Source organism: Caretta caretta, chromosome 9 (genome assembly GCF_965140235.1).
Source record: "Caretta caretta isolate rCarCar2 chromosome 9, rCarCar1.hap1, whole genome shotgun sequence".
NCBI classification, from domain to species: Eukaryota; Metazoa; Chordata; order Testudines; family Cheloniidae; genus Caretta; species Caretta caretta.
Genome location: NC_134214.1, coordinates 33,537,520 through 33,563,370, shown reverse-complemented (window position 1 = coordinate 33,563,370; position 25,851 = coordinate 33,537,520). Strand labels below are relative to the sequence as shown.

Genomic DNA, 25,851 nt, shown 5'->3' with positions numbered 1-25,851 from the left:
TGAAGAAAAAGAAAAGAGATCCATGCTAAAACATTCCATCTAATTCTGGAAAGCTGCCTAATTTCCTGAGATCATTCACCTTTTCATTCACCTTTTAATAATTTAACCCACCAAGTTTGCATATATTTTTTATGCAGGTAGGGTTAAAAGTATTGCAGGTTTGATATGTCAGTTTTACAAGCCTAGGAACTAAACCCCAACACTTGCCCAAGAATAGTCAAGCTCAGTTACTCTGAGTAATAGCATCCACCTTAAATATTTAATGGATTTAAAAAAAAAACAAAAAAAAAGACTAACATCCGCAGATAGTTTTTTGCAGGAGATAGAAACTGCAGCTTAGGTACTGCCTCTGACCCACAGCTATTACCACACCTAAGAATCTGGACACTTCGCTAAGGAAAGAAGAAGGGCAAACGTTATGATCAGCAGACTCATACACCCAGATATCTCCTTGGATATATGTATGTATCACGCACATATGAGAGAAAAGAAGGCAGCTCTACAGACAGGCGCATAATACACAGCTGTATATACGGAGATGGATTGAGACAATTATAGCCACTGTGTAGAGGACAGTACCTAACCTACGACAGACAGTATAATATTGCTGAACTAATAGATTAATAATGCAAAAACACTGATGCCCATTAGTGATATGGAGCCGCAGCCTGACTTACAAACAGCTGGGTAGCGGTAGGGACAGATGAACCTACAGAGGGAGAATGAATGAGCCGATAGAGACAGAGCCAGACCCCGGAGACAGAGAGAGAAAGATGGGACAGAGACAGACTCCCAGACGCAGAGTCCTAGTGAGCAGAGCTAGGCAGACAGACCGACAGACAGAGACACAAGGGCAGCCGGGGACAGACACAAGGGCACGAGATGAGCAGAGAGGGACACACACCAGGGCACAGCCAGGGAAACGGGCAGGGGCGCACCCAGGCGGGGCTGGCGGCGGGGCACGGGCAGGCGAGCTCCCCGCACAGCCCCTGTCCCCCTTACCTGGCAGTAGGTGCCGGTGACCCCGGCGGGGCAGGCGCAGCTGTAGGTAGGCTGGGGCAGCGGCAGGCGGCGGGGGGCGGCGGGGCCCCGGGCCGGCGCCGGGGAGCAGGTGCCGCTGTTCCAGCAGGGCTGGCTGCGGCAGGGGTCCCGCGCGGGGTCCGGGGGCGCGGCGCTGACCGGCCCGGAGAGGCAGGCGCGGCGCTGGGCCAGGCTGAGCAGCAGCAGCAGGAGCGGGGCGGCGCGGGGCATGGCGCTGCAGCGGCGGCCGGGGCAGCCTGGGTCTGAGGGCCGCTGTGCGGCGGCGGCAGAGGACACGGGGACGGCAGCGACGCGCTGCTTCTCGGCTGCTCCCCGGCGCCGCTTCCCCGAGCAACGTGCGGGTGGGGACTAGGGCGGGGAGGGGCCGGGCTGCCGGGATCGTTCCCGCCCAGTGCCCGGCAGAGGGCGCCCGGCCGCGGCTGGGAGCGGGGCGGGCTGAGGGGAACCCGGGCACTCACCCCAGGGAGAACAGCCTGTGAGCACGCCCCTTGTCGCAGGTTGGGGCCGGGGGTGAGCAGCGCCTGCCCCGGGGCGGCAGTGTAGCGCAGGGGCAGGGCTGGCTGAAGAGAGGAGGCGGCGCGGGTGGGGGAGATAATGGAGCCAGCACAACCTGCCCTTTGTCCGTGCACAGGTCGCGGTGGGGCCGCTGACGTGCTGCCGGCGGGACAGCGGCGCCCACGGGCGATGCGTTTTGTGAGCTGAACCTGGCCCATGCTCAGCCCCCAATGCACTTCACGCTCCTGCTCCCCGGCGGTCAAGAGGCGGGCAATAAGGCCGGCACCGGGAGGTTGTGTAACCCATACACCTCCTGGGGGTGGGGCTGTGTCCCGTTTAGTGGCACCGAGACCACTTAGAGGGAGATTAAGGAGCCCACTCTACAACCTTAGCTAAGAGCCCTATGGCTTTTAGCTCATGCAGTAGAGCAGGGGTGGGCAAACGTTTTGGCCCGAGGGCCACACCAGGAAATAGAAATTATATCGCTGTCCATGAATGCTCACAGAATTGGGGTGGGGGGGGTGTGAGGAGTTTGGGGTGTAGGAGGGTACTCTGGGCTGGGACCGAGGGGTTCAGAGGGGGATCAGGGCTGGGGCAGGGGGTTAGGGCATGGGGAGAGGCTCAGGAGGTGCAAGCTCCGAGCGGCTTTTACCTCAAGCAGCTCCCAGAAGCAGTGGTACGTCCCTTCTCTGGCTCCTACTTGGAGGCGCAGCCAGGCAGTTCTGCATGCTGCCCCATCCGCAGGCACCACCTCTGCAGCTCCCGTTGGAGCACATAGAAGCTAGAGTGGAGCCATGCCGTGGCTTCCAGGAGCCGCGTGGTGCAGCCTCTGACCCAGTGCCCTGGCCGGAGCAGGGCCAAGCTGCGTGGTGCAGCCCCGACCCAGCATCCCAGCCAGAGTGGGGCCGAGCCATGTGGTCCAGCCCCCTACCCAGCGCCCCAGCTGGAGCACCAGAGTACCCTGAGTTTAAGAGACAAATATAAGAAATTAACAGTTGTCAGGCTTTCAGTATGTCATCAGTAATACCCACAACCCCAGACAGTATCAGGGCCCAACTGTGCTAGGTACTATACAAACACACAGTATGGGACTGTCCTTGCTCAAGAGAGTTTACAATTTGAATTTTATTACAGCTATTTAGTTTTATAATGGTATATTAGGATCAAGCTATATGCAGATAAAATGTGTAACGTGCATTTTTGGGCTCTTCTTTGGCTATCTACACTTCATAAAAATCCCAAAGAAACTGCAGTAGTAGTAGATGATTCTCTTTTTCCTTTATTGAGGTAAACTGCAGTAGGTTAAAAAAAATTTATCTACATTTTGCTAATCTTTTCTGCAGATTTCTGTTGCCCCTGTCTAGAACTAAGCAACATGTTCTATAGCTTGCATAACAGAACATGAAGATAATCCATGCTATTGTACATTTGCTCCTACACAGAGGCCTTTAAACCTGTAATAGCTAATGACTTCCCCTCAGATCTCTGTCACACCTTTGCAAGAACATGGTAATGCTGCGGACAGCAATCCGTGATACTTTTCAGAAACTTGTTCTAACACAAGGCCAGATATTTGACACTTCTCCTACAAATGATGACTGAAACCTGGATCATGGCCTGAAATAATTGAAAATGCTTCATGAATTGAAATGAACTACTGAAAACTCAGCTGGACTATTTGCAGCCTAGACACAGTACTGGATTCAAACCTTGAAGCAAAAATGAACTGCAATTGCTTTTCCATAACCTCATGACTTTCTTTTTTCCTATCTTATTTCCACTGCATTTTAATGTTACATTTTCTGTGCCATACTAACTCCCTCTGCTGGTCCCGTTCTTACTATTTGCCCATTTTCCAGTTTCACCAATTCTTTTTAATTGCTTTTGTCTGGTGCCCCGATTCCCAGCTGTGTAACAAATAATGCTTCTGATTCTAAGTACAATTTTTTTTATCTGTGCATGATTTCAGGAGAAAGACATTCTCCCCTGACTTTCTCCTGAAATCAGTGTTTTCAGATGCTACCTGTAGTACTCTGCTCTACACCAGTCCTTCTCAAAGCCAGTCCGCCACTTGTTCAGGGAAAGCCCCTGGCGTGCTAGACCAGTGTGTTTACCTGCCGCGTCCGCAGGTTTGGCCGATCGCGGCTCCCACTGGCTGCAGTTCGCCACTCCAGGCCAATGGAGGCTGCAGGAAGCAGCGTGGGCTGAGGGATGTACTGGCTGCCCTTCTTGCAGCCCCCATTGGCCTGGAGCGCCGAACTGCGGCCAGTGGGAGCTGCAATCGGCCGAACCCATAGACGCAGCAGGTAAACAAACCGGTCCGGCGCACCAGGGGCTTTCCCTGAACAAGCAGAAAACCTGCTTTGAGAACCACTGCTCTACACCATTTCCATTGTAAAATCTTTGGGAAAGACATGAGTGACAGAGGATGTGGAAAAAGCTAATGTACTCAATGCTTTTTTTGCCTGTCTTCACGAACAAGGTCAGCTCCCAGACTACTGCACTGGGCAGCACAGCATGGGGAGGAGGTGACCAGCCCTCTGTGGAGAAAGAAGTGGTTCGGGACTATTTAGAAAAGCTGGACAAGCACAAGTCCATGGGGCCGGATGCACTGCATCCGAGAGTGCTAAAGGAGTTGGCAGATGTGATTGCAGAGCCATTGGCCATTATCTTTGAAAACTCATGGCTATCGGGGAAGTCCCAGACGACTGGAAAAAGGCTAATGTAGTGCCCATCTTTAAAAAAGGGAAGGAGGAGGATCCTGGGAACTACAGGCCAGTCAACCTCACCTCAGTCCCCGGAAAAATCATGGAACAGGTCCTCAAGGAATCAATTCTGAAGCACTTAGAGGAGAGGAAAGTGATCAGGAACAGTCAGCATGGATTCACCAAAGGCAAGTCATGCCTGACTAATCTAATTGCTTTCTATGATGAGATAACTGGCTCTGTGGATGAGGGGAAAGCAGTGGATGTGTTGTTCCTTGACTTTAGCAAAGCTTTTGACACGGTCTCCCACAGTATTCTTGCCAGCAAGTTAAAGAAGTATGGGCTGGATGAATGGACAATAAGGTGGATAGAAAGTTGGCTAGATTGTCGGGCTCAACGGATAGTGATCAATGGCTCCATGTCTAGTTGGCAGCCGGTATCAAGTGGAGTGCCCCAAGGGTTGGTCCTGGGGCCGGTTTTGTTCAATATCTTCATAAATGATCTGGAGGATGGTGTGGATTGCACCCTCAGCAAGTTTGCAGATGACACTAAACTGGGAGAAGAGGTAGATACGCTGGAGGGTAGGGATAGGATACAGAGGGACCTAGACAAATTAGAGGATTGGGCCAAAAGGAATCTGATGAGGTTCAACAAGGACAAGTGCAGAGTCCTGCACTTAGGACGGAAGAATCCCATGCACTGCTACAGACTAGGAACCGAATGGCTAAGCAGCAGTTCTGCAGAAAAGGACCTACAAGTTAGAGTGGACGAGAAGCTGGGTATGAGTCAACAGCGTGCCCTTGTTGCCAAGAAGGCCAATGGCATTTTGGGGTGTATAAGTGGGGCATTGCCAGCAGATCCAGGGACGTGATCGTTCCCCTCTTTTCGACATTGGTGAGGCCTCATCTGGAGTACTGTGTCCAGTTTTGGCCCCACACTACAAGAAGGATGTGGAAAAATTGGAAAGAGTCCAGTGGAGGGTAACAGAAATAATTAGGGGACTGGAACACATGACTCATGAAGAGAGGCTGAGGGAACTGGGGATATTTAGTCTGCGGAAGAGAAGAATGAGGGGGGATTTGATAGCTGCTTTCAACTACCTGAAAGGGGGTTCCAAAGAGGATGGAGCTAGACTGTTCTCACTGGTAGCAGATGCCAGAACAAGGAGTAATTGTCTCAAGTTGCAGAGGGGGAGGTTTAGGTTGGATATTAGGAAAAAAAATTTCACTAGGAGAGTGGTGAAACACTGGAATGCGTTACTTAGGGAGGTGGTGGAATCTCCTTCCTTAGAAGTTTTTAAGGTCAGACTTGACAAAGCCCTGGGATGATTTAGTTGGGGATTGGTCCTGCTTTGAGCAGGGGGTTGGACTAGAGATGACCGCCTGAGGTCCCTTCCAACCCTGATATTCTACAATTCTATGGAAGAAGGAGCAAGCCTTATTTCAACTTTCCGTAGTCCTGACGGATAGTAGCAAACCCAAATGCTACCAACAGGCAAAGGCAAACTACTTCAATCAGATTCTCTCCTGTGTGGTTCAAAACCACAAATACTGTGGCTTCCTATAGAATCTTTTACAATAATATACGTACTGCTTGAATGAAGGTTTTTTTTCTGTTACTTTACCTTAGGGCCTCTTTGCTACCATCCTTATGTGTTCATGACCTCTGCATTGCCTACGAAGGTTTATTCATCAGAACCCTGGGGATGATGGAACATAGAGATTGCTGTACGACATCACATCAGTGGTCCAACTAGTCCAGTAACCTGTCTTTTTCAGTGACCAGTACCAAATGCCTCAGCTGGAGAAAGAAGAAATTCCATTGTGAGACTTATGCAATGTCCAGCTTATAGAGAAGTTTCTCTCTAACCTTTGGTATATGCCCTGAAGCATGAGGATTTATATCCTTTATTAAAATGTTTTAACCTAATATAACTTTGGATGTTCTCATTTGTATAATTGTTTAATTATTTTTAAAGCGTATGTTATTGAGGGCAAGAGTTTACTGTGGCAATAAGTTCTAAAGGCTAATTATTCACTGTATGAAAACATTCTTTTGTAATTTCAAATTTATTGCCTTTAAATTTTATTGAATGATCTCTTGCTTTTGCATTATATGAAAGGGTAAGTGGGACCACCTGATTTAACCTATCTTTATTACTTGGCATACCTCTATCATGTCCCCTCTTATCTAGCTCTTCTCCAAATTGAATATTTCCACTCTTTTCAATCTCTCTTCATATGGAAGTCTTTCAATGTTGCTAATTCATTTTGTTGTCCATCTCTGGATTCCTTATATTTCTTCTAAAAGTTTTAAGCAGAATGACCAGAAGTTAATACAGTCTTCCAAGAGAGGATGTACTACTGATTTATATAATGGCATTGTGACATTTTCAGTATTATTTTCTAACCCAATCCTTTATTTATATTTTTTTCCTTTTTTGGCTCCAGCTGTGCATTGAGAAAACATTTTCACTTAGTAGTCCACAATGTCACAAAGGTAGCTCTGCTTACAACTGATTTAGAGGAATGGCTCTTTTGCTGTTATAAGTTGTCATAGGCCCCTCGACTTACAACAACTGAAGTACTGCCCCAGATGTGTAAGTAATTTATTCATTCCAGTGTGCATTACCTTATAATTATTAGCACTGAATTTCATCTGCCATTATGCTCCCATTCAGCTAGTTTTGATAGGGCCTTCTGAATTTACTTTCGTCATCTTTAGTCTTGAATAACCAAAAAACTTTGTTTCATCTGCACACTTTTCCCCTTTTCATAAATTACCTATAAATATAGTAAACATTAAATCATAATTCTGGGGGGTGCCCTACTGTTAACTTCTTGCTATGCTCAAACTGTCTATTTGTTCCTACTCTTTGTCTTCTGTATTTTAGTCTGTTTCTAATCTATGACAGTAGTTTAATTCTTATCCTATGAATAGGGTCCGACCAAATTCATGATCCATTTTGGTCAATTTCACAGGTCTAGGATTTTTTAAATCGTACATTTCATGATTTCAACAATTTAAATCTGAAATGTCATGGTGTTGTAATTGTAGGGGTCCTGACACAAAAAGGAGTGTGTTGGGGGGTGGGCTTTGCGGTACTGCTACCCTTACTTCTGCACTGCTGCTGGCGGCAGCCCTGCCTTCAGAGCTGGGCAGCTGGAGAGTGGCGGCTGCTGACTGGGAGCCCAGCTCTGAAGGAAGGAGAAGCGGCACGGAAGGAAGGATGGCATGATATGGTATTGCCACCCTTATTTCTGTGCTGCTGCCTGCAGACCAGGCCCTCAGTAAGCAGCTACCACTGTCTGGCCACCCAGCTCTGAAGGCAACAGCGCAGAAGGAAGGGTGGCATGGTATGGTATGGTATTGCCACCCTTCTTTCTGTGCTGCTGCTGGCAGTGCACTGCCTTCAGAGCTGAATCATCCCAGTGCCTTTTCAGCATCTGTGTCTAATGTTTTTTCCCCCAGAATAGCAAATGATTTTAGGGAGACTGTTTTTTATAGCAGCTCACTCACTTCATTCTTATGTCTCTTCAAAATTCTTGGATGAATACTAGCTGTTCCTGCTTTTTAATTTATTAATGTGCTAGCACCTTCCTTTTCCATGACAATGCGTCATTTTTATAACCAGAATCGAATAGGGCTAGGGTAGGTATGTCTACAACATGCTTTGTTGTGAAAGCTGATGCATAGAAATCATTTAACTTCTTTGCAATGTTCTTGTTCTACTTAATTGTTGCCTTTACTCCCTGCAAGTCCAGCTGACTCACCACCTTTCTTACAGGCTTCCTGCTTCTGATATACTTAAATCATTTATTTTTTTTCTCCAACTGATTGGCTATCCAGTTATACTATATGGGGACCTCTGTAAATCTTAACATTTTTGTTACCTTACACTATCTTCCTGTTTGTTTTGTCTTAGTTCTTCTAGCAAATGTGTTGGCTCTTCTGTTAAGATAATAAATCAGATAGTTTCTGAAGCTTTTTTGTTGTAGTTTAGTAGCTATGTTCTCTTTAACGTGTTAGAGTTTTCAGTGTGATGATGTCTTCTGTAACTATGAAAAGGCATAAAATGCAAAAAAATTAAATAGGACATCAATTCTATGATTAATAAGGGAAAACTATTCCCTCACTTTACATATCAGTTAAATGTTCTCTCTTCTGACTAGTAGAGCTGGGTGAAAAAATTCACACAAATAGTGTATTTGTTGAAAAATGCAGTTTCAGTTGAGCTGAAACAAGTCTCATTTTTGACATGAATTCACCAAACAGTTTCAGCCAAAATAAAATTTAGGGGCTGTATTCAGCAGGGGGTGTAAGTGCCATTTGTTAAACCACTACAGCAGGAGCAGGTAGTGGTGTCTTCCTTATAACCTTTAACCCAGTGGTTGGAGCACTCACCTCAGATGTGGGAGACCCCTATTCAATTCTCCCTCCCCTGAAGTGGAGCAGGGGCTAAGCAGTAGGTATAGGATATTCTGAGGCATGGCTTTATCAGTCTCACCCGTTGAAGCTGTTCCACTGTGTATACATAATTAACTGGGCATTGTAGCAGGCGCTTGAGTCTCCAGTTTCCCAGATGAGTGCCCTAACCACCAGGCTGTGATATTAACACTTTCTCTCTGATCTAATAACTAGTCAGGTATTTTATACACAGGACACAACCATCCCAGACTACCCTGTAGTCTGATGGTTAGGCACTGACCTAGGAAAGGGGAGATCCAAGTTCCACATCAGGGTGTGTCGGCGAGGGATTGAACTCCCGTCTCCCACATCCCTAACCACTGGGCTAAAGTTTATAAGGGAAGTAATGGACAGGTCCACCATCTTCTTTTCTTCTTCCTATTTTGCATTAACGTAGTCATCTTTCAAATGGGACTATAGTAATGCAAGCTGAGTACCTTTTAGTTCATGCCGGCAGCATCCGCCTGGTGAAGTGACAGCACAGCATACTAGCGCATGCTGCAATTCAGACCCAGGTAGTCTGAACTGCAGGGCTGTGTCAACATAGCCTAAGAAGCATTTTAATACATCATCCCCATCTACTGGAAACTGAAGGGAATGCAGAGACCCAAGAATTGGTTACCTGCAAAATGGATCCGGTGCTCAGAAAAACCATTAAGAGTTGTCCTTGCCCCCCAGACACAGATCAAAAAATCAGGGAAAAAAACAAACAAACCTTTGGACAAGATGCTCTCTAGCTGAAACCAGCAGAGGTCTGAAGCGTAAGAAGAGCTATAAGTCAACCTGAGCTGGCACTATCCACTTCTCCAATCTGGGAATCATTAGGGCATACAAATCTAAATTTATGAAACTTGAGAGGCTGCAGCACAACTAAGCTGCTGCATGTACTGTTGAGTGGGGGCCAAGCTAAGAAGTTGGGAGACCCTGCTATGTTATCCTGATTTAATCCTATATAAACTGCCTAGAGCTGTTTTATCACCTTTTCATTCATGCATTCTGAACCCAAAACCACGAGCCGAAGAGCAGCGGTATGAATCAGCCAGAATTGTTGTAATTTCATCTCTTCTCCACCCTGGGAGTCATCAAACCTGAGGCCAAACCAGAAGATGACAAACTTCCTGGACCAATGAGTTTTTGGATTGTGGTAAAATCGGATTCCCAAAATCCTTGTAAGTAACTACTTGCTTACTTTTATTTTCACTCAGTCTCAGAACCATTTAATTTAAGCTAAAATCTCCTTCCTAGGCAAAGGGATGGTCTATTTTGGAATTCCTTAAAGCAGCCCACAGACACACACCTTGGCCCACTTAAATGGCCTACTAGTTTCCCAATGTTTTATCTCATATAAAGAAGTTGATATTGATTCACACTTTAGGTTATTGTCTAAGGAATCGTCACTGCTTGTGTTCAAGTATCCTTAGAATGCTCTTCAGTGTATTAACAATTTACCTTAAGAATTACCATTACCTTAATATATTAAAAATTTATCTTAAAGACATTATATGCTCATAATATACTCCTTCTGCACCTCAAAGTGAGTATATATAGTCATTTAAAAAACACTTGCTGCCTGGAGGCTACTGTTGTATATTTTACTTTGGGAGGCATTCTGCACCAAAAAAACTAAAAATTCTGTGCACAATATTTTAAAATTCTGCAAAATTCTGCAAATTTTATTTGTCAAAATAACACTACATAATCACGCCAGTTTCAGTTATTTTGGTAATATATTTCAAAATAACTGTCAGCAAGTATGTCTGTAACAATACAGACACACACAAAAATTCCCCCAGGAGTAGTGAGTTAAAGAAATCCCCTATAACAACCCAGTTCCTGTTTCTCTACCCCATTCCAATCCCCCCCAGCCCAGCCAGGGGGCCAGACACTCACAAATCCTCCTCCCCAGAGCGCAGCCACAGAGCCCCCCCAGCCAATAAACCCAAACCCCCTCCCCCCACAGCCCAGCCACGGGTTCCCCCAGCCCAGCCATGCTCCCCCCAGCCCAAAAGAATAAACCCTTCCTCCCAGAAGTAGCATATATAAAATCCTGAAAGCCTCACCCTGTCCCATCTGCAAAGATGAGAAAAGATTCATCTTGCAGTGGGCCTGGAATGTTAACAAATTATGAATTTATATAACTTCTGATAGTGAAATACACTCAAGAGTTATATCAGGATCCCATTCAAGTTAATGGGAGATTTGTCATTGACTTTAAACAAGGTAATGATTTTACTTCAATGTTACAGTGCTTTCAGGTGCTTATCATGGAACCGATACAGTTTCTATTCAAACTGAACTTAAATTTTAGATCAGGTACTGGCAATTATAAAGCTAGTTAGAAAACTGATTGCTGCAATATTCTTACCTCTGGCTTTAAATGCAATCTTGCCCCGCTCATGTCCATTCAGAATGCTGCTGCAAAGATCATTCTCCTAGTCTGTTGCTTTGATTATGTCACCCCTCTCCTTGAATCCCTCTACTGGCTCCCCATTCTCCATCATATCAAACATAACTCGTTGCATTCACTTTCAAGGCCCTTCATGGCCTATCATCACGCTAACTATAAGCTCTCATTCATTATCAAAATATTGATTCCCAACATAGGCGCTGACTTCCCCTCTTTCCGGTGGGTGCTCAACCCCCCTCTGTCCCTGCTCCCACTCCACCGCTTCCATAAGGCCCTGCCCCGCCCCCATTCAAACCCCTTCCCCAAAGTCCCCGCCCCAGTCCCACCTCTTCCCTGCCTCCTCCCTTGAGCATGCAACATTCCCACTCCTCCCCCTCCCTCCCATTTGGCTGCGGCTGGGCAGTAGGTGTAGGAGCGGGGATGTGGCGTGCTCAGAGGAAGAGGAGATGGGGCACGGGGTGAGGGGAGCTTGGCTGCCGGTGGGTGCAGAGCACCCACTAATTTTTCCCCCATGGGTGCTCCAGCCCCGGAGCACCCACAGAGTCAGCGTCTATGATTCCCACCCCCACTCATCCCATTCTCCATTGCCCACTTGTTAAGTTTTCAATTTTGATGAATTTTCAAAACAAGCACTTTTTCCCCATGCTGTCCCTCATTCTTGAACAGAGCTCCCCTTCTTTATCCTTCTTCACAGTCCTGCTTTAAAACTCTCCTTTGCTGTGATGCCTACAAAAAACTTGGGAATGGTTATGCTGTCTTGTTGGTTCCTTGTACTCCCCTGTCTCTCTGTATCTATCTGGTGTCTTGTCTTATTCTTAGATTGGAACGGTCTTTTTGTTCTGTATTTGTACGGCACCGAGGCATAATGGGGTTCACAACTGCAGCTACTAGGTTTTATGGTGGCAGAAATTAATAATACATAAAACTGAAATATGAACACCATTACAGCTGAACTAGCTGTCATCCATGATGTCTGTCTTTCCAATAATCACTTTAATTGAATTAACAACACACGGGATTTTTAGAAGAGGATTTTCTTAAATAAATAGGGCAATCAGCAAAGCAAGGCACAACACAGTGTTTTGAGGCAAATTGTACATTACATCACATGGAGGTTCCTTAGCATTGTATAATCTATCTAGGCAATGTTTGCACTGAAAATACTATTCTTGCAAGATTTAACTCTAAGCAGAACAACATTTATTCTTATTCTATTAGATAGCATTTTCCCAACACACTTTATTCCTTCACACACTTAAATTGTGCCAATATACACAATTTAAATGAATTTATAGTCAATTATCCATGAGCAAATTACTGAATACTGTAGACAACTTGAATCCCTGTTGACTTCCTTCATTTACACTTGCTAAAATTTGAATTGAATTACTAGTCTAAGAGCTTATTAGTGAAGCTTAAATCAGCTACATTATAGCTCAACTATTATTTGATGGAGGAGTAGCCAAACTCTGGTGGCTTGAAGTAAGGGCTCGACAAGAGAGCATTTTTCTCCCCTGTATAAATATTTAATGAGCAACTGAAATATCTCCATGGTTTGCATCCTTTCAATGATCCACCCTGAAACATAATGTTCTTGATTTTTTTAAAGTGGTAAGTTTATTTTAAATACCTTGGCATTATTTAAATTTACCCTTGTTTATGTAAGCCCTGAGTATATCAAAAAATAACTTACTCCTGAGGAAATTCTGCACCAAAAAATTAAAAATTATGCACACATTTTAAAATTATGCAAATTTTATGTCAGTAAATAAATGTGGCTCCAACATGGCAGTGGGGAAGCACAGGTCACTGGCTGCATTGAGGTGGGAGATCATTCTGAAGCCCCCACCTCCCCCGGTACAGGGACTTGTCAGTAAGGCTGCACCTGACCCTGACACAGTGCAAGTGCTGGTCCTGCCCCTCTGTGCCAGGTGCACCAGGTGTGGGTGGGCAGGCTCAGCTCAGCAGGATCCAAGTGTGGAGGGGCTTAGTGTGGGGGGATCCAGGTGTGGGGTGAGAGGTTTCTGTGTGGGCCAGTCTGGGTGCGGGCAGCTCAGTGAGAATTTGGATGCACAGGGGCTCATTGGGGGGTTTCCAGGTGCAGGGACAGCGGGACTCTGCAGGGGATACAGGTGAAGGTGGTTGGGCTTCAGCAGGTGGGTCTGAGTGTGGGGAGATGGGGCTTGAGGGGGGGATGAGGGGGCCTCAGTGCGGGGTCCAGGTACCTGGAGAGTGGGGCTTGATGAGGTAGGGGTCCAGGTGCAGCTGGTTGGGGATCAGTGGGGTGGGGATCTGGGTGTGGGGGACTCAGAGGAGTCCAGGTGTAGGGGGGTAGGGCTTGTCAGGGTGAAGGTTCGATGGGCCGCTTAATGGGGGAACTCCAGCTGCCGCTGAGGGGACCTCACATGCCAGGCTCCGCTTCCCCCAGTGATTTCCCTATCCCCTTTTTTTCTCCATTCCCCTCCCCCCTGCCCTATTCCACCACCCCCTTCCTTCCTCACGGCCTCTTCCCCCCACTTCCCTCATTTCCCACCGTGGGCTCTCACTGTTGCACAGAAAACAGGAAGGCTCCCAGCACACAGAAGGGAAGTTCGACTGGCAAAGACCCAGGAGGTGGCGTTGAGCTGCAGAGTCAGGGGAGCAGAGACAGCCTCCTTCACCTGGGAAGCTTTGCGTTTGCAGAAATGAGGGGGGACAGTGGCACGTAATTCCTTGTGCCCACCCCATGCCTCACCTCTGTTTGGCGGGGGAGCAATTCCCCTCTCCAAAACTGCACCCATGGTCATCCCCACGTGCGGCTTCCCTGCCATTTTCTGCAGGGAAGCACAGGAATTCGGGGGGGGGGGGTGGTTTCTGTGGGCATGCAGTCACACAGAACACCCCTCTCCCCCGGAGTAATAACTATTTTGAACCTTATCGAGCTAGGTATTTGAGCTTTGACTTTTTAGAGAGTCCAACATCGTGTTTCAGGTCATCCTGCAATCATGCTTTTGCTTTACTGGTTCCTAGAATAGAGAACGCTCACCTTCTTTGTGTCTAACTCGGTCCACCCATCTCCACTTGAAAACACTTGAAAATTCCCTCTCCTCAATCTAGCCAATACCCTCTGTTATTACCAGTAAGGCCAGAACTTTCAGAAGGGCTCAACACTCATAACTGGGGCCAGATTTTAATGAGAGCTCAGCACACAAATGATGCTACCTGCTGGAAAGCAGGTATCTTCATTTTGCTTTGAAGATCTGGCCTCAGGTATGAGGGCTGACCCCTTTTAAAAATCTGGCCCCACATCTATTACATTTTCCCTTCTTCTGTATAGGACCCCATTCCATTTGCAATTTTATAGGGTGATTACAGTGTCTATACTGTTTTATCATGTTTAATTTTATATTATATATAACATTATGAATTATTTTCCATTTCCCCAACCATGAGGTTCAGTACATTCATGTGACTATTCAATTAATTTAGGCCCTGTGGCAAACTTTTATAGTATTGACAATTAATTGTCATTGTGTGACAAGCGTAGAAATAGCCTTAATGTTACAGTCTTCTAGACTCAGACTAGACTTTAAGGTCAGAACAAGCCACTGTGATCATCTAGTGTGACCACCTGCACATTGCAGGCCACAGAACCTCACCCACTCCTGAAATAGATCCCTAAGCTCTGACTGAGTTACTGAAATCCTCAAATCATGGTTTAAAGGCTTCAAGTTACAGAGAATTCACCCTTTATACTAGTTTAAACCTGCAGGTGACCCCTGCCTCATGCTGCAGTTCAGCCAATCTGACCTGGGGGGAAATTCCTTCCCAAACCCAAATATGGCGATCAGCTAGACCCTTAGCATGTGGGCAAGAAGCACCAGGTCTTACAGACTTTTGTTATGAATGTGTGTTCCTAATTCAATTGTCGGACTCAATATTGCCTCTATGGTGCTATCATTACAGGTGTTGGGTTGCAAATAAAATTACTTTGATTACCAGAACTCAGGAGCATTGGTGATGCTTGTAGCCACTTCTAGCCAAAATTTTATTTTCTTAGATATCTATGCAATTTACTTGGTTAAACTGATTTTACTAGACCTTTGAGGCCAATGCAAGAGGTTTAAATTTCTTGATTTTTCAAAAGATACTAAAATTATTAAACCAAATCTAGGTTTCTCAACCAAAGAGGATTATTTTTTATATCAAGTCTAATGGGGCCTATTTTTTCATGCTCAGGATTGCTTTCCTCTGTACTTCTCAGGAATAATACACTCAGTGCTGTCTGTTTAAAAGCCTCAAGTACTTGTTTCAGATGCTGCAACCCAGTCTTCAGTAAAAATTACACATCATTTAGGCCAGGTCTACACTACAGATTTATATCGGTATAACTATGTCGCTCAGGGGTGTGAAAAATCTAACCCCCTGAGCAATATAGTTATACCAGCTTAACCCACCATGTCGACAGCACTATATCAATGGGAGAGCTTTTCCTGTTGGCATAGCTACCACTTCTCAGGGAGGTGGATTAACTACACCGATGGGAGCAGCTCTCCAAGAGGCATAGACGCGCCTTCACTTAAGCACTACAGTGGTGCACCGTGTATCAGTGTAGCTGTACTGATACATACTTTTAAGTATAGACCTGCCCTTTGAAAAGCAATAGTACTCTTCATACCCACACAGCACACAGCCTGGAAGATAATGGAAAACAGTTAAGGCCTGTCACTACTAAGTTACTCTCATAGTTAACAGTTTACACCTTATTTCCAGTCTGAATTTGTCTTGCTTCAACTTCCAGCCATTTGATTGTATTATGCCTTTTTATGGTACACTGAAGAGCCCATTATTAAATATTCATTCCTTATGTAGGGGCATATAGACTCCAATCAAGTCATTCCCTTACCCTTCTTTTTGTTAGGCTAAATAGATTGAGTTCCTTGAGTCTGTCACTATAAGACATGTTTTCTAATCATTTAATAATTCTCATGGCTCTTCTCTGAACACTCTCCAATTTAGCAACAGCCTTCTTGAATTGTGGACACCAGAACTGGACACGGTATTCCAGCACTAGCTGCACCAGTGCAAATACAGATGTTAAATAACCTCTGTTCCTACTCAAGATTCTCCTGTTTATGCATCAAAGAATCCCGTTAGCCCTTTTGGCCACAGCACCACAGTAGGAGCTCATGTTCAGCTGATTATCCACCATGACCCCCAAATCTTCATCAGGGTCACTGCTTCCCAGGGCAGAGTCCCCCATCCTGTAAGTATCGCCTAACTTCTTTTCTCCTAGATGCATATATTTACATTTAAGCCTTATGCAAATGCATATTGTTTGCTTACACCCACCTTATCAAGTGATCCAGATCACTCTGTAGGGACCTGTCTTTTCATTATTAACCACTTCCCCAATTTTTGCATTTTATCAATGGCGGTTTTATGTTTTCTTCCATGTCATTAATAAAAATGCCAGTGTGGTGCCAAGAACCGATCCCTGATTGGACTTACTACAAACACACCTGTTTGATGAGGATTCCCCATTTACAGTTACATTTTGAGCCATATCAGGTAGCCAGCTTTTAATCCATATAATATGCGTCATGTTGATTTTATATCGTTCTAATTTTTTAATCAAATCATCATGTGGCACCAAGTCATATGCCTTACAGAAGTTTAAATATATTACATCACCACTATTACCATTATCAACCAAACTGGTAAACTAATTTAAAAAGACATGACATCATTAGTTCAACCTAAACCTACGTTGTTTGGCATTAGTTACATTATCCTCCTTTAATTCTTTGTTAAGCAAGTCCTATATCTGCTGGTCCATAATCTTGCCTGGGATTGAGGTCAGACTGACAGGCCTATAATTACCTGAATCATCTTCCAGTATTCTGGAACTCACCTGGTGTTCCAAGACTTATTGAAAATCAACATTAACGGTCCAGGAGGCTCCTAAGCCAGCTCTTTTAATAATTAGATGCAAGCTATCCAGACCTACTGACTTAAAAAGGTCTAACTTTAGTAGCTGATGTTTAACATCCTGAGGATGTTACTGTGATACTAGGAGAATGGGAAAGAGTGGTGTGTGGAAAGAGTCGTGTTATATGATCTGACTAAGTCACCTCCTGTGAGGCATGGAACAATGAGTTCAACTTTCGCAAAAAAGATTCTGGGGTCCTTAGCACCAACTTTTCATCATAGAACACACTGAGGTTCCTGCACGCCAAAGCTGCCAACTCCCAGACTTGTCTAGCAGACATCATAGCGATCACGAAACAGGTATTGACCACAAAACAGGTATTGAAGTAGAATGGTGTGACCATAGTCAATGGTTCAAGTGAGTGGGTGGTCAGGGCTTCCTGCACCAGTAGTAGGTCCCATTTAGGAAATATTGGTCTGACTGAGTTCTAGCCAGTCTAACTGCTCTGAGAGATCTGGATATTTGAGGATTCTCTGTGAAGGAAACCGAGGAGCCTTGTGTAAAATGCTATTTGTGGCCAATACCTGGCACGTGATGGTGCTAGGCTGAAGTCCCTTGTCCACACCGTCTTGAAAAAGTTTAAAATAGCTGGGATACCAGGGGCCTTGCGGATTTTTGTTGTTTTCTTGACACCATTAGCTAAACATCATCCAGACAGAGGAATAGGCCTTTAGTGTTGTAGCTCATCTGGAGGAGCAGAGTTCCAGTCACTTTGGGGGATAGTCGATCGAGATTAACACTTCCCTTTCAATTGCCAAACTGCCAGTTTTAGAGTCTGGGACTGACTGGAGAATAGGATTGTGATGGGGTGTCCTCCACACACAAGGCCTGAAGGGATTAAAGGTGGCTAAGTGGGCCAATTGACTACATAGGCTGCACCTGGAGGAGGAGCCAGGGAGCAATGAGGAAAAAAGAAAAAGGAGTACTTGTGGCACCTTAGAGACTAACCAATTTATTTGAGCATAAGCTTTCGTGAGCTACAGCTCACTTGCTTATGCTCAAATAAATTGGTTAGTCTCTAAGGTGCCACAAGTACTCCTTTTCTTTTTGCGAATACAGACTAACACAGCTGTTACTCTGAAACCGGAGCAATGAGGATTAGTTAAAGAGGAAGCTCAGCTGGATGGGAACATGAGGGGCCTGCATCAAACCTACTGGTTGAGAGTAGAAGGGGACTACAGAGAGAGAAACTGCAGTTACTATCAGGGTGAGAGAAAGTAAGGTAGGAAGTAGCCCAGGGATACAGCAGTAAGGTTCAAGACTGTGCAGACTTTGACTTCGTGATGTTGAATCCCTGGGTTGGAACCAAGTGTAGAGAGTGGGCCTGGGTCCCCCTACCAGCCACTAGGAAGTGCCACTATCAAGGGACAGTGAAAGAGAAGCTATGGAAAAGTAGGTCCTAAGAGTCTTTGAGCACACAACCCACTCCTTCCTCTGGAAGGGGAAACTACAGGGACCTGGCTCAAGGGCCAAGCCATGAAGTGAGAGCAGTTGAGTCCTGAGAGACCAAGAGGCAGGGAGTGACTGAGTGCAACCCCAGGAAGGGGCATTGGCCTAGCAGAGCTAATCCCCAGAAACGGACAGGAGGCAGCGTTTTGGCAGTGAGTAGAGCACCCTGTGAAAAGGACCTTGGTGAAGGATTTTCAGACTCACTGGTGGATGCAGTGAGGGTTCTACTGCCAAATCTACCAGATCCAAAAACCATCATCTCCTTGGGCAGCATAGAACTAGAACATTACCTTTGCTTCAATTCACCTTCCCTAAAAGTGGAAGTGGTGCCAATTCATAAAACAGGCTCTGTGGCCTTCTGTAGGAGTGTGTGTTTTTTTAAAGGGACCTAGAATCTGCTTCCCTGCTAAAGTCCTTCATCAGCTTTCTGTTCTTGTGACTAGCAAACAGGTCAACTGCTGGGAGGCCATATTTCTCATGGCTCTTCTCTGAGCCCTCTCCATATTTCTCTGAAATCAAGTTGAAGGCTTCCTGATTCAGGCACCATTCTGAGTTGTTGACTGCACATCTGTTGAGCAAGTCTGCCTTCTGGTTCATTTCCCTTTTTATGTGTATTGATCTTATGGAAAAGAGGTTCTTCTCTGCCCATCCATTATCTCCATTGCTTCTACACAGAGTTAAAGTCCAACTTCCCCAGTGGTAGATGAGATACTTCACAGTGTTAGTGTTGTCTGACTGGACCAAAATGTGGTGGCCCTTGAGTTGGCTGTGGAACTATTGAAGGGCTAGCATGACAGCTCTCAGCTCCAAGAGATTGATGTTCTGATTCCTTTCACATGCCTTGCCCTGTCCTTAGTCCCAAGAGTGCTCTCCACCCCATGAGGCTGGCATCTGAAGTGAATACCTACAGGTCTTAATGGCATACTGGGTAACCCTGGCAAATGTTCTTTAGGATTACCCACCCTCAGGGGAGTCCAGTAACTGGGTTAGAAGCATCACCTGGTCCTGTATATGTTCCAGTGTATGATTCTATATTTTCAGGAGAAATACCCGATATGGGATCTTTTCCCCTATACACAGAAACAGAAGGCTCAGTAGCTGGAGACACTGAGCTATGGATGGCCTTATGTTCCTTACCAACATAAATATTAGGTTCTAGATTTTCTGGAGTCTGTTTAGTGGTGGGTAGACTTTTGCCACAGAAGCATCTGTATCCACTCCCTGGTGAACTCTCCTTGTGGAAGGGATCAAGGAACTTCTCTTGGTGTTTATCGCAAAACAGCGTATTTGAAGCTGTTTCAGTGTCTGGACTGTGGCATCGTCTGCTGCTACTTTGGTTGGATTGCTGATCAAAACATCAGCTAGGAGGGGATACAGGTGAGTGCTCTGAGACCTGTAACTACGACCGACACGTTGGTAAAATTTATGGGGGCAAACAAAAGGCTGAATGGTCGCGTTTTGTAGTGGTAGCGTGCTGTGCTGTACATAAATCTCAGTAGGTGGTAGTGCTGGTGGTCCAGAGGTACAGGGGAGCGGAGATGCACATTTGCTAGGGCCACTGACGCAAGGAAATCCCCTTGGGACAGGAATGCTACCTGGCATTTGTTTCCATTTGGAATCTGATTTTTAGATGAAAGATGGAGTGGGATCCAGTGTTCTAGGCCAGGGATAGTCACAACTCAGTACCTCTCTCACCCACTTGTCTGTGGTCAACAGAGACTATTCTCCTGAGAAGGAAATTCTGCCTCCTCTGTTCAGATTCTGGTAGAGGCACATCCGGTTGTTGTCAAACTGAGTTCTTACAGAGGATGCTACCACCTTTGGTTTTTCTGCCTGACCTGTAGTTCCAGGCTTTTCCCACTGGTGAACCTGCTGTCTTTCTTCTGGTACTTCTATGTGGATGGATGGATGAAAGGAGCGTATCTACCTGGTATTGGGCGGGAAGTCCCTTCTCGAGGCACAGTGTGCGGAGGAGGGGGAACTGTTCAGAATTACTGTCTGCCACAATCTTAACCATTTTCCCCCAGACAGGAAAGCTGGTGGAAGAGAATGAGCACAGAATTTGTGTGACATAAGTGCCTGCCAGATGTTGGCCCTGATTGCTGAGCTAGATGTCATGGCCCTGGCTGAGAATCTAATTGCATCCATTGAAGCATCAGTCTCAAAAAGCTATTGCTAGGGATATTTTCTTAAGGGTATCCCTGAAGATAGGTTAGTCCTCATCTTCCACAGCCTTAAGGTCATCCAGCCAGGACATTAGGGCTCTTGTGAAGCATGTAGTGGCTAGCGACATGGTAAAGGGGGATTAGAGGAAGCCTCAAAATGCCTTCTGAGTGTGGCTTCCACCTTCCTATCAGTGGGTTGTGGGGAAAGAAATCCCTTCAAATGGAATTACATGTTTTGCTTGAGATGCCTCCACAACATTGTCCTCTAGTATTTCTGACTCTGGCATTTTTTTGACTCTCACAACTTGCAGTATTTAAGTGCATGCTTGCTTAGGTGCTTTACTCGTCAGGGGTTTTCCATTCCTCCCTGATCACATCCTGTCATAAATATAAAGGGAAGGGTAACCACCTTTCCGCATACAGAACTATAAAATCCCTCGTAGCCAGAGGCAAAACCCTTTCACCTGTAAAGGGTTAAGAAGCTAGGATAACCTCGCTGGCACCTGACCAAAATGACCAATGAGGAAACAAGTTACTTTCAAAGCTGGAGGTCAGGGGGAACAAAGGGTCTGTCTGTCTGTGTGATGCTTTTTCCAGGAACAGAAAAGGAATGGAGTCTTAGAACTTAGTAAGTAATCTAGCTAGATATCCATTAGATTTCTGTTTTGTTTAAATGACTGGTAAAATAGCTGTGCTGAATGGAATGTAGATTCCTGTTTGTGTGTCTTTTTGTAACTTAAGGTTTTGCCTAGAGGGATTCTCTATGTTTTGAATCTGATTACCCTGTAAGGTATTTACCATCCTGATTTTACAGAAGTGATTCTTTTACTTTTTCTTTAATTAAAATTCGTCTTTTAAGAACCTGATGGTTTTTTCATTGTTCTTAAGATCCAAGGGTTTGGGTCTGTGTTCACCTATGCAAATTGGTGAGGATTTTTATCAAGGCCTTCCCCAGGAAAGGGGGTGTAGGGCTTGGGGGGATATTTGGGGGGGGGGGGTTTGTACCTTGAGGAAGTTTTTAACCTAAGCTGGTAAGAATAAGCTTACGGGGTCTTTCATGCAGGTCCCCACATCTGTACCCTAGAGGAAGGAAGGAACCTTGACACATCCTCAAAGGATGTAGGGTGGGGAAAATTTGGCTACATTTTTTCCAGTACTGCTGCAGAGCCTGAATCTGAGAAAATGAAGGTTACTTACCTGTGACCAGAGTTCTTCAAGAGTACTGAGCCACCTTGATAGGGCTTGTAGTAAAAGCCTTTTCTAGCAGCATCAGCTAGAGCAGTCACCACACTGGGCCTGATCCCTGAACATCCTGACATACTGAACATGAGGATATAACAGGGGTGGAGCACTGTCCCTACCTCAGTTCCTTCTACTTGAAAGCCACAGACAATTATAAGGACCCTGACAGAGGGCAGAGTGTGAATTGTGAATATGCAGAGCCATCTCAACTCTGGTTGAGAGTAAGTAACCTTCATTTCTTCAAGTGACTCTGCATATTCCCACTTATGAGAAGATTGATTAACACTGCTGAGACTAACAGGGAGCTGGGAACAGTGTCCTAGTTGAATACTCAAGCAAGATCTTGTCAAATCTACTGTCATCTTTAGCAGCAAAATCCAAAGTGTAATGTTTGGTGAAAGTATGTACCGAAGTCCAGGCTTCAGCTTTGCAGATCTCGGCAACGGGCTGGAGCCAGGAATTAGCCACAGCTCTAGTAGAATGTAGTCTACTTGAAGCAGGTACAGAAACTTCTGCTAGCATGTAATACTCAGCAATATATTGCTTACTCCACTGGGGAACAGTCTGAGAAAGCATGTGTCCCATATTGTTCTTAGCATAAGAAACAAAGTCTAGACTTTTATGGAAGCTTAGTACTGTCCAAATAATAGGTGAGAGCCCTTATAGCAGCCAGTATATGGAGGACATTCTCCTTTATTAGAATGTGCCTTTAGAGGGGAAATGGTAAATTAATAGACTGATTTATATGAAAATCAGGCACTACCTTTGGTAAGAACCAAAAGATCAGATGTAAGGACTACCTTGTCCTTATGAATAGAAGTAAAAGGTGGGTCAGCCATCAGTGCATTCAATTTGCTTACTCTTCTGCCTGATGTAATGGCAATAATGAAGGCCATTTTGGTAGACAAATGATAAAATGAACACTCAGCTAATGGCTTGAATGTAGATTTCACCAACACGGTCAAACCCAAAATGAGATCCCAAGAAGGGACATGGTCTCTAACAGGAGGACACACATTTAATAAATCTTTCATAAACTTTTTAACTAAAGCATCAACAGTGATCTACCATCAATTAAAGTACAGTACGTGGAGATGGCTGCCAAATGGACCTTTAAAGATCAGTTAGACAACATCTGAATTTTAAAGTACATTAAGTATTTCAGATCACAAGGAATGGAAGCTGATATCGGAGAAATCAGACTTCCTCTGCATCCATGCCTGGAATCTGTACCGCTTTTGATGGTAGCAATGTCTAGTGGACAGTTTTCTAGAGTTAACTAGTATGTCCTGCACAAATGAAGAACATGACTGCTCAAGAGAAAGGGATGAAAGGCAGACATCAGTCTACTCCCCTAGTGCAGCAGGAACGTATCCAATGTACTGTCCCTGCCTGCTCTAGAACAGAAAATGTTGACACACTGTGGAACCTTGTTGCAAATAGATCCACAACAGGTCAATCCTTTCTGGAAAATATGGTCTGAACCAACTGATCCTTCAGGGACCACTCATGTATCTGGGAGCAGTTTCTGCTGAAGTTATCTGCAGCTACATTGTTCTCTTCTGCCAAATGTAGTCCCGTGGGATAAATGGGGTGGTGGATACACCAATCCCATTGATTTATCGCTCCTGTGCACAAGAGGTTGGACTGAGCACGCCCTGCTTCTTGTTATAATGCATTACAGATGTGTTGTGCATTACTACCTGCAAAACCTTCCCTTACAGATGAGAAAGGAATGCTCTAAGTGCCAGATGAACAGCTTCCTTCTAGTATGCAGATATGCAACATTATTTCCTTACAAAACAAGTGTCCACAAACTGTTAAGTGATTCAAGTGCAGCATCCAACCCTTGTTCTGATGTAGTTTGCTCCACTTGTTGATGAAAGGGACTAGCCTGTCTTCAAAAGAAGGAGTAGAAGAATGTTAGTTGGCTGGTTCTAAACTCTTGGGCATCTTGTCAAAACCGAGGCTTGGTGTCCTGGGATGAGGACACTGATGAGGAAGTGGACTGCTGAGGTGTGGAGCCTCATTTGAAAGGTATCTTTCTGTTGTTGGTATTGTTGAGTCTCTGACTGGGCAAAAAGAAGCCGAAGGCTGGGGATAGTGATACCTCTGATATCGGAAAGAGGGGGTGGAGGCCTCCTTTACGTGGATGGGAACAAGCTGTTTATCTTGTGTCCTTCAGTTTTTCTATTAAGTCAGTCTTTTCCCGTAAAGACATCCCCACTTCAAAGGGGTGATCTTCCATCTCACTTATAGCACCCATAACTAGAGAAGAGGACCAAAACCCATGCATGCCTCCTGATTATCACAGCTGATGTCAGTGCTCTGGCAGCAGAGTCTGAGGCAATAAAGGAGGCCCAGAAGGAATGCATGGCTACATTCTGGTCATCCAGTAAGATGGTGTTTGCCAACCTTCTCCTATAATCAGGAAGGCCCTGGAGAAATTGTGGCACCTCCCACAAATGGAGTTGGTAATGGGCTGTGACTGCCAAATAATTCACCACCCTGATACCAAGGTATGAGGAGAACACCTTGCTCCCCACTGTGTCAATTTCCCCCCCCCCCCATCACCCAGGGTGCAGTGTGGCTGTTAAGACCTCACCCTGTTGCTGACAGCAGCCACCACTAGCAAGTTAGGCACAAGGTGGTTATGGAAATACAAGAAACCTTCAGAGGGCATCTGGTATAGTTTGTCCGCCTTTTTAGAGATTGGACCAATCTCACCTATTGTCAACGTCATAGATTTGGTAGACTGCAACAAACCATCCAAGATGGGGAGTGATCTTACGGTTGGCAGTAACACCAAGCAGGCCCGTCCCTAGGGGAGTGCCCAGGACAAATCAGCCTCCCTGCTAGTCTCCTCGCCATCTGTCCAGCGTGCCCAGCTGCCACTTGCCTCCTCACCCCCCCACCATTCTTCTCCTTGCCGTCCACCCGCCTGCCTCCTCACCCCCCTTCCTCCCACGTGCCTGTCTACAACTCGCTTCCCCATTTGTCTCCTCACTCTGCTTGCCTGCCTCACCTCCCCATCTGACTCCTCACCTGAATATTGGGACACCATCTGTCCCGATATTCAATCATACATTGGTCAGGACATGGGACAAAGGGCTGAATATCACGACAGTCCCAATTTTATCAAAGCATGGTGCCCCCCCGAAGTGCAGGGCCCAGGGCAGTTGCCCCAATTCGCCCTACCCAAGTGATGGCTCTGACACCAAGGATATTGAATACCAGGTAGGAAGTCTCCTCCACTGGCACCACAAGGAGATTCAAAGTAGACACCACGTGATCCACCAGATCATGGAACTGCACAGCACCCTCAGAAGAAAAGGAGGCTGAAGCCTTCCCCCACATGAACATCTGATAGACTAGGCTTAAAATCAGTTCCTAAACACTCCTCTTCAGAGACAGGAGCTCACTCTTTGTCCTCCTCTTCTGACAGGGTATCAGGTAGCACTAGCTGTAGCATCAATGGATCCAGGGAAATCGGGTCCAAGGATTTTTGGACTTTTGGATTCTTTGCATATGAAATACCATCCCTCCATCCACAAGGAGGGAAATTGAAGAGGTCTTGAAGTGGTACCCACTAAGACCCCAAGACTGCTAGTCTCCTTAACTACTGGGGGTTGGAAACATACTAATAGGGGTAGGACCAAAGAGTGGTCCAACCTTGCTATAGCTCTCTCTCTTTCCTCTATCCTTCTTCTGGAGAGGGTGCGGGTCCAGATCTGAGAAAGAATGTAACAGGGATTCCACAGGGAGGAATGGGGATCCAGTTCTTCGTGGAGACCCTGATGGAGTCCTTGGAGGAAGGATCAGAAGGTGTTCCAGGAGAGGACAAGCAATGGGATCTGGTTTCTTCTTCCTAATGGGAGATGAAGAGGATGACCATGGAACCAATGGCAC

The 25,851-nt window shown here is 45.6% G+C and overlaps 2 protein-coding genes across 2 annotated transcripts in view; one reads left to right on the top strand and one right to left on the bottom strand.

Moving 5' to 3' along the window:
- The window catches only part of DNER (delta/notch like EGF repeat containing), a 283,977-nt gene extending 282,599 nt beyond the window's left edge, over positions 1-1,378 (bottom strand). The window contains exon 1 of the mRNA XM_048864354.2: positions 1,003-1,378. Within this exon, the coding sequence (XP_048720311.1) occupies positions 1,003-1,251 (249 nt within the window). The 5' untranslated portion in view covers positions 1,252-1,378. The remainder of the gene's footprint in view (positions 1-1,002) is intronic.
- Positions 1-25,851, top strand: part of FBXO36 (F-box protein 36) — a 278,670-nt gene that overhangs the window by 20,820 nt on the left and 231,999 nt on the right. The window lies entirely within an intron of this gene.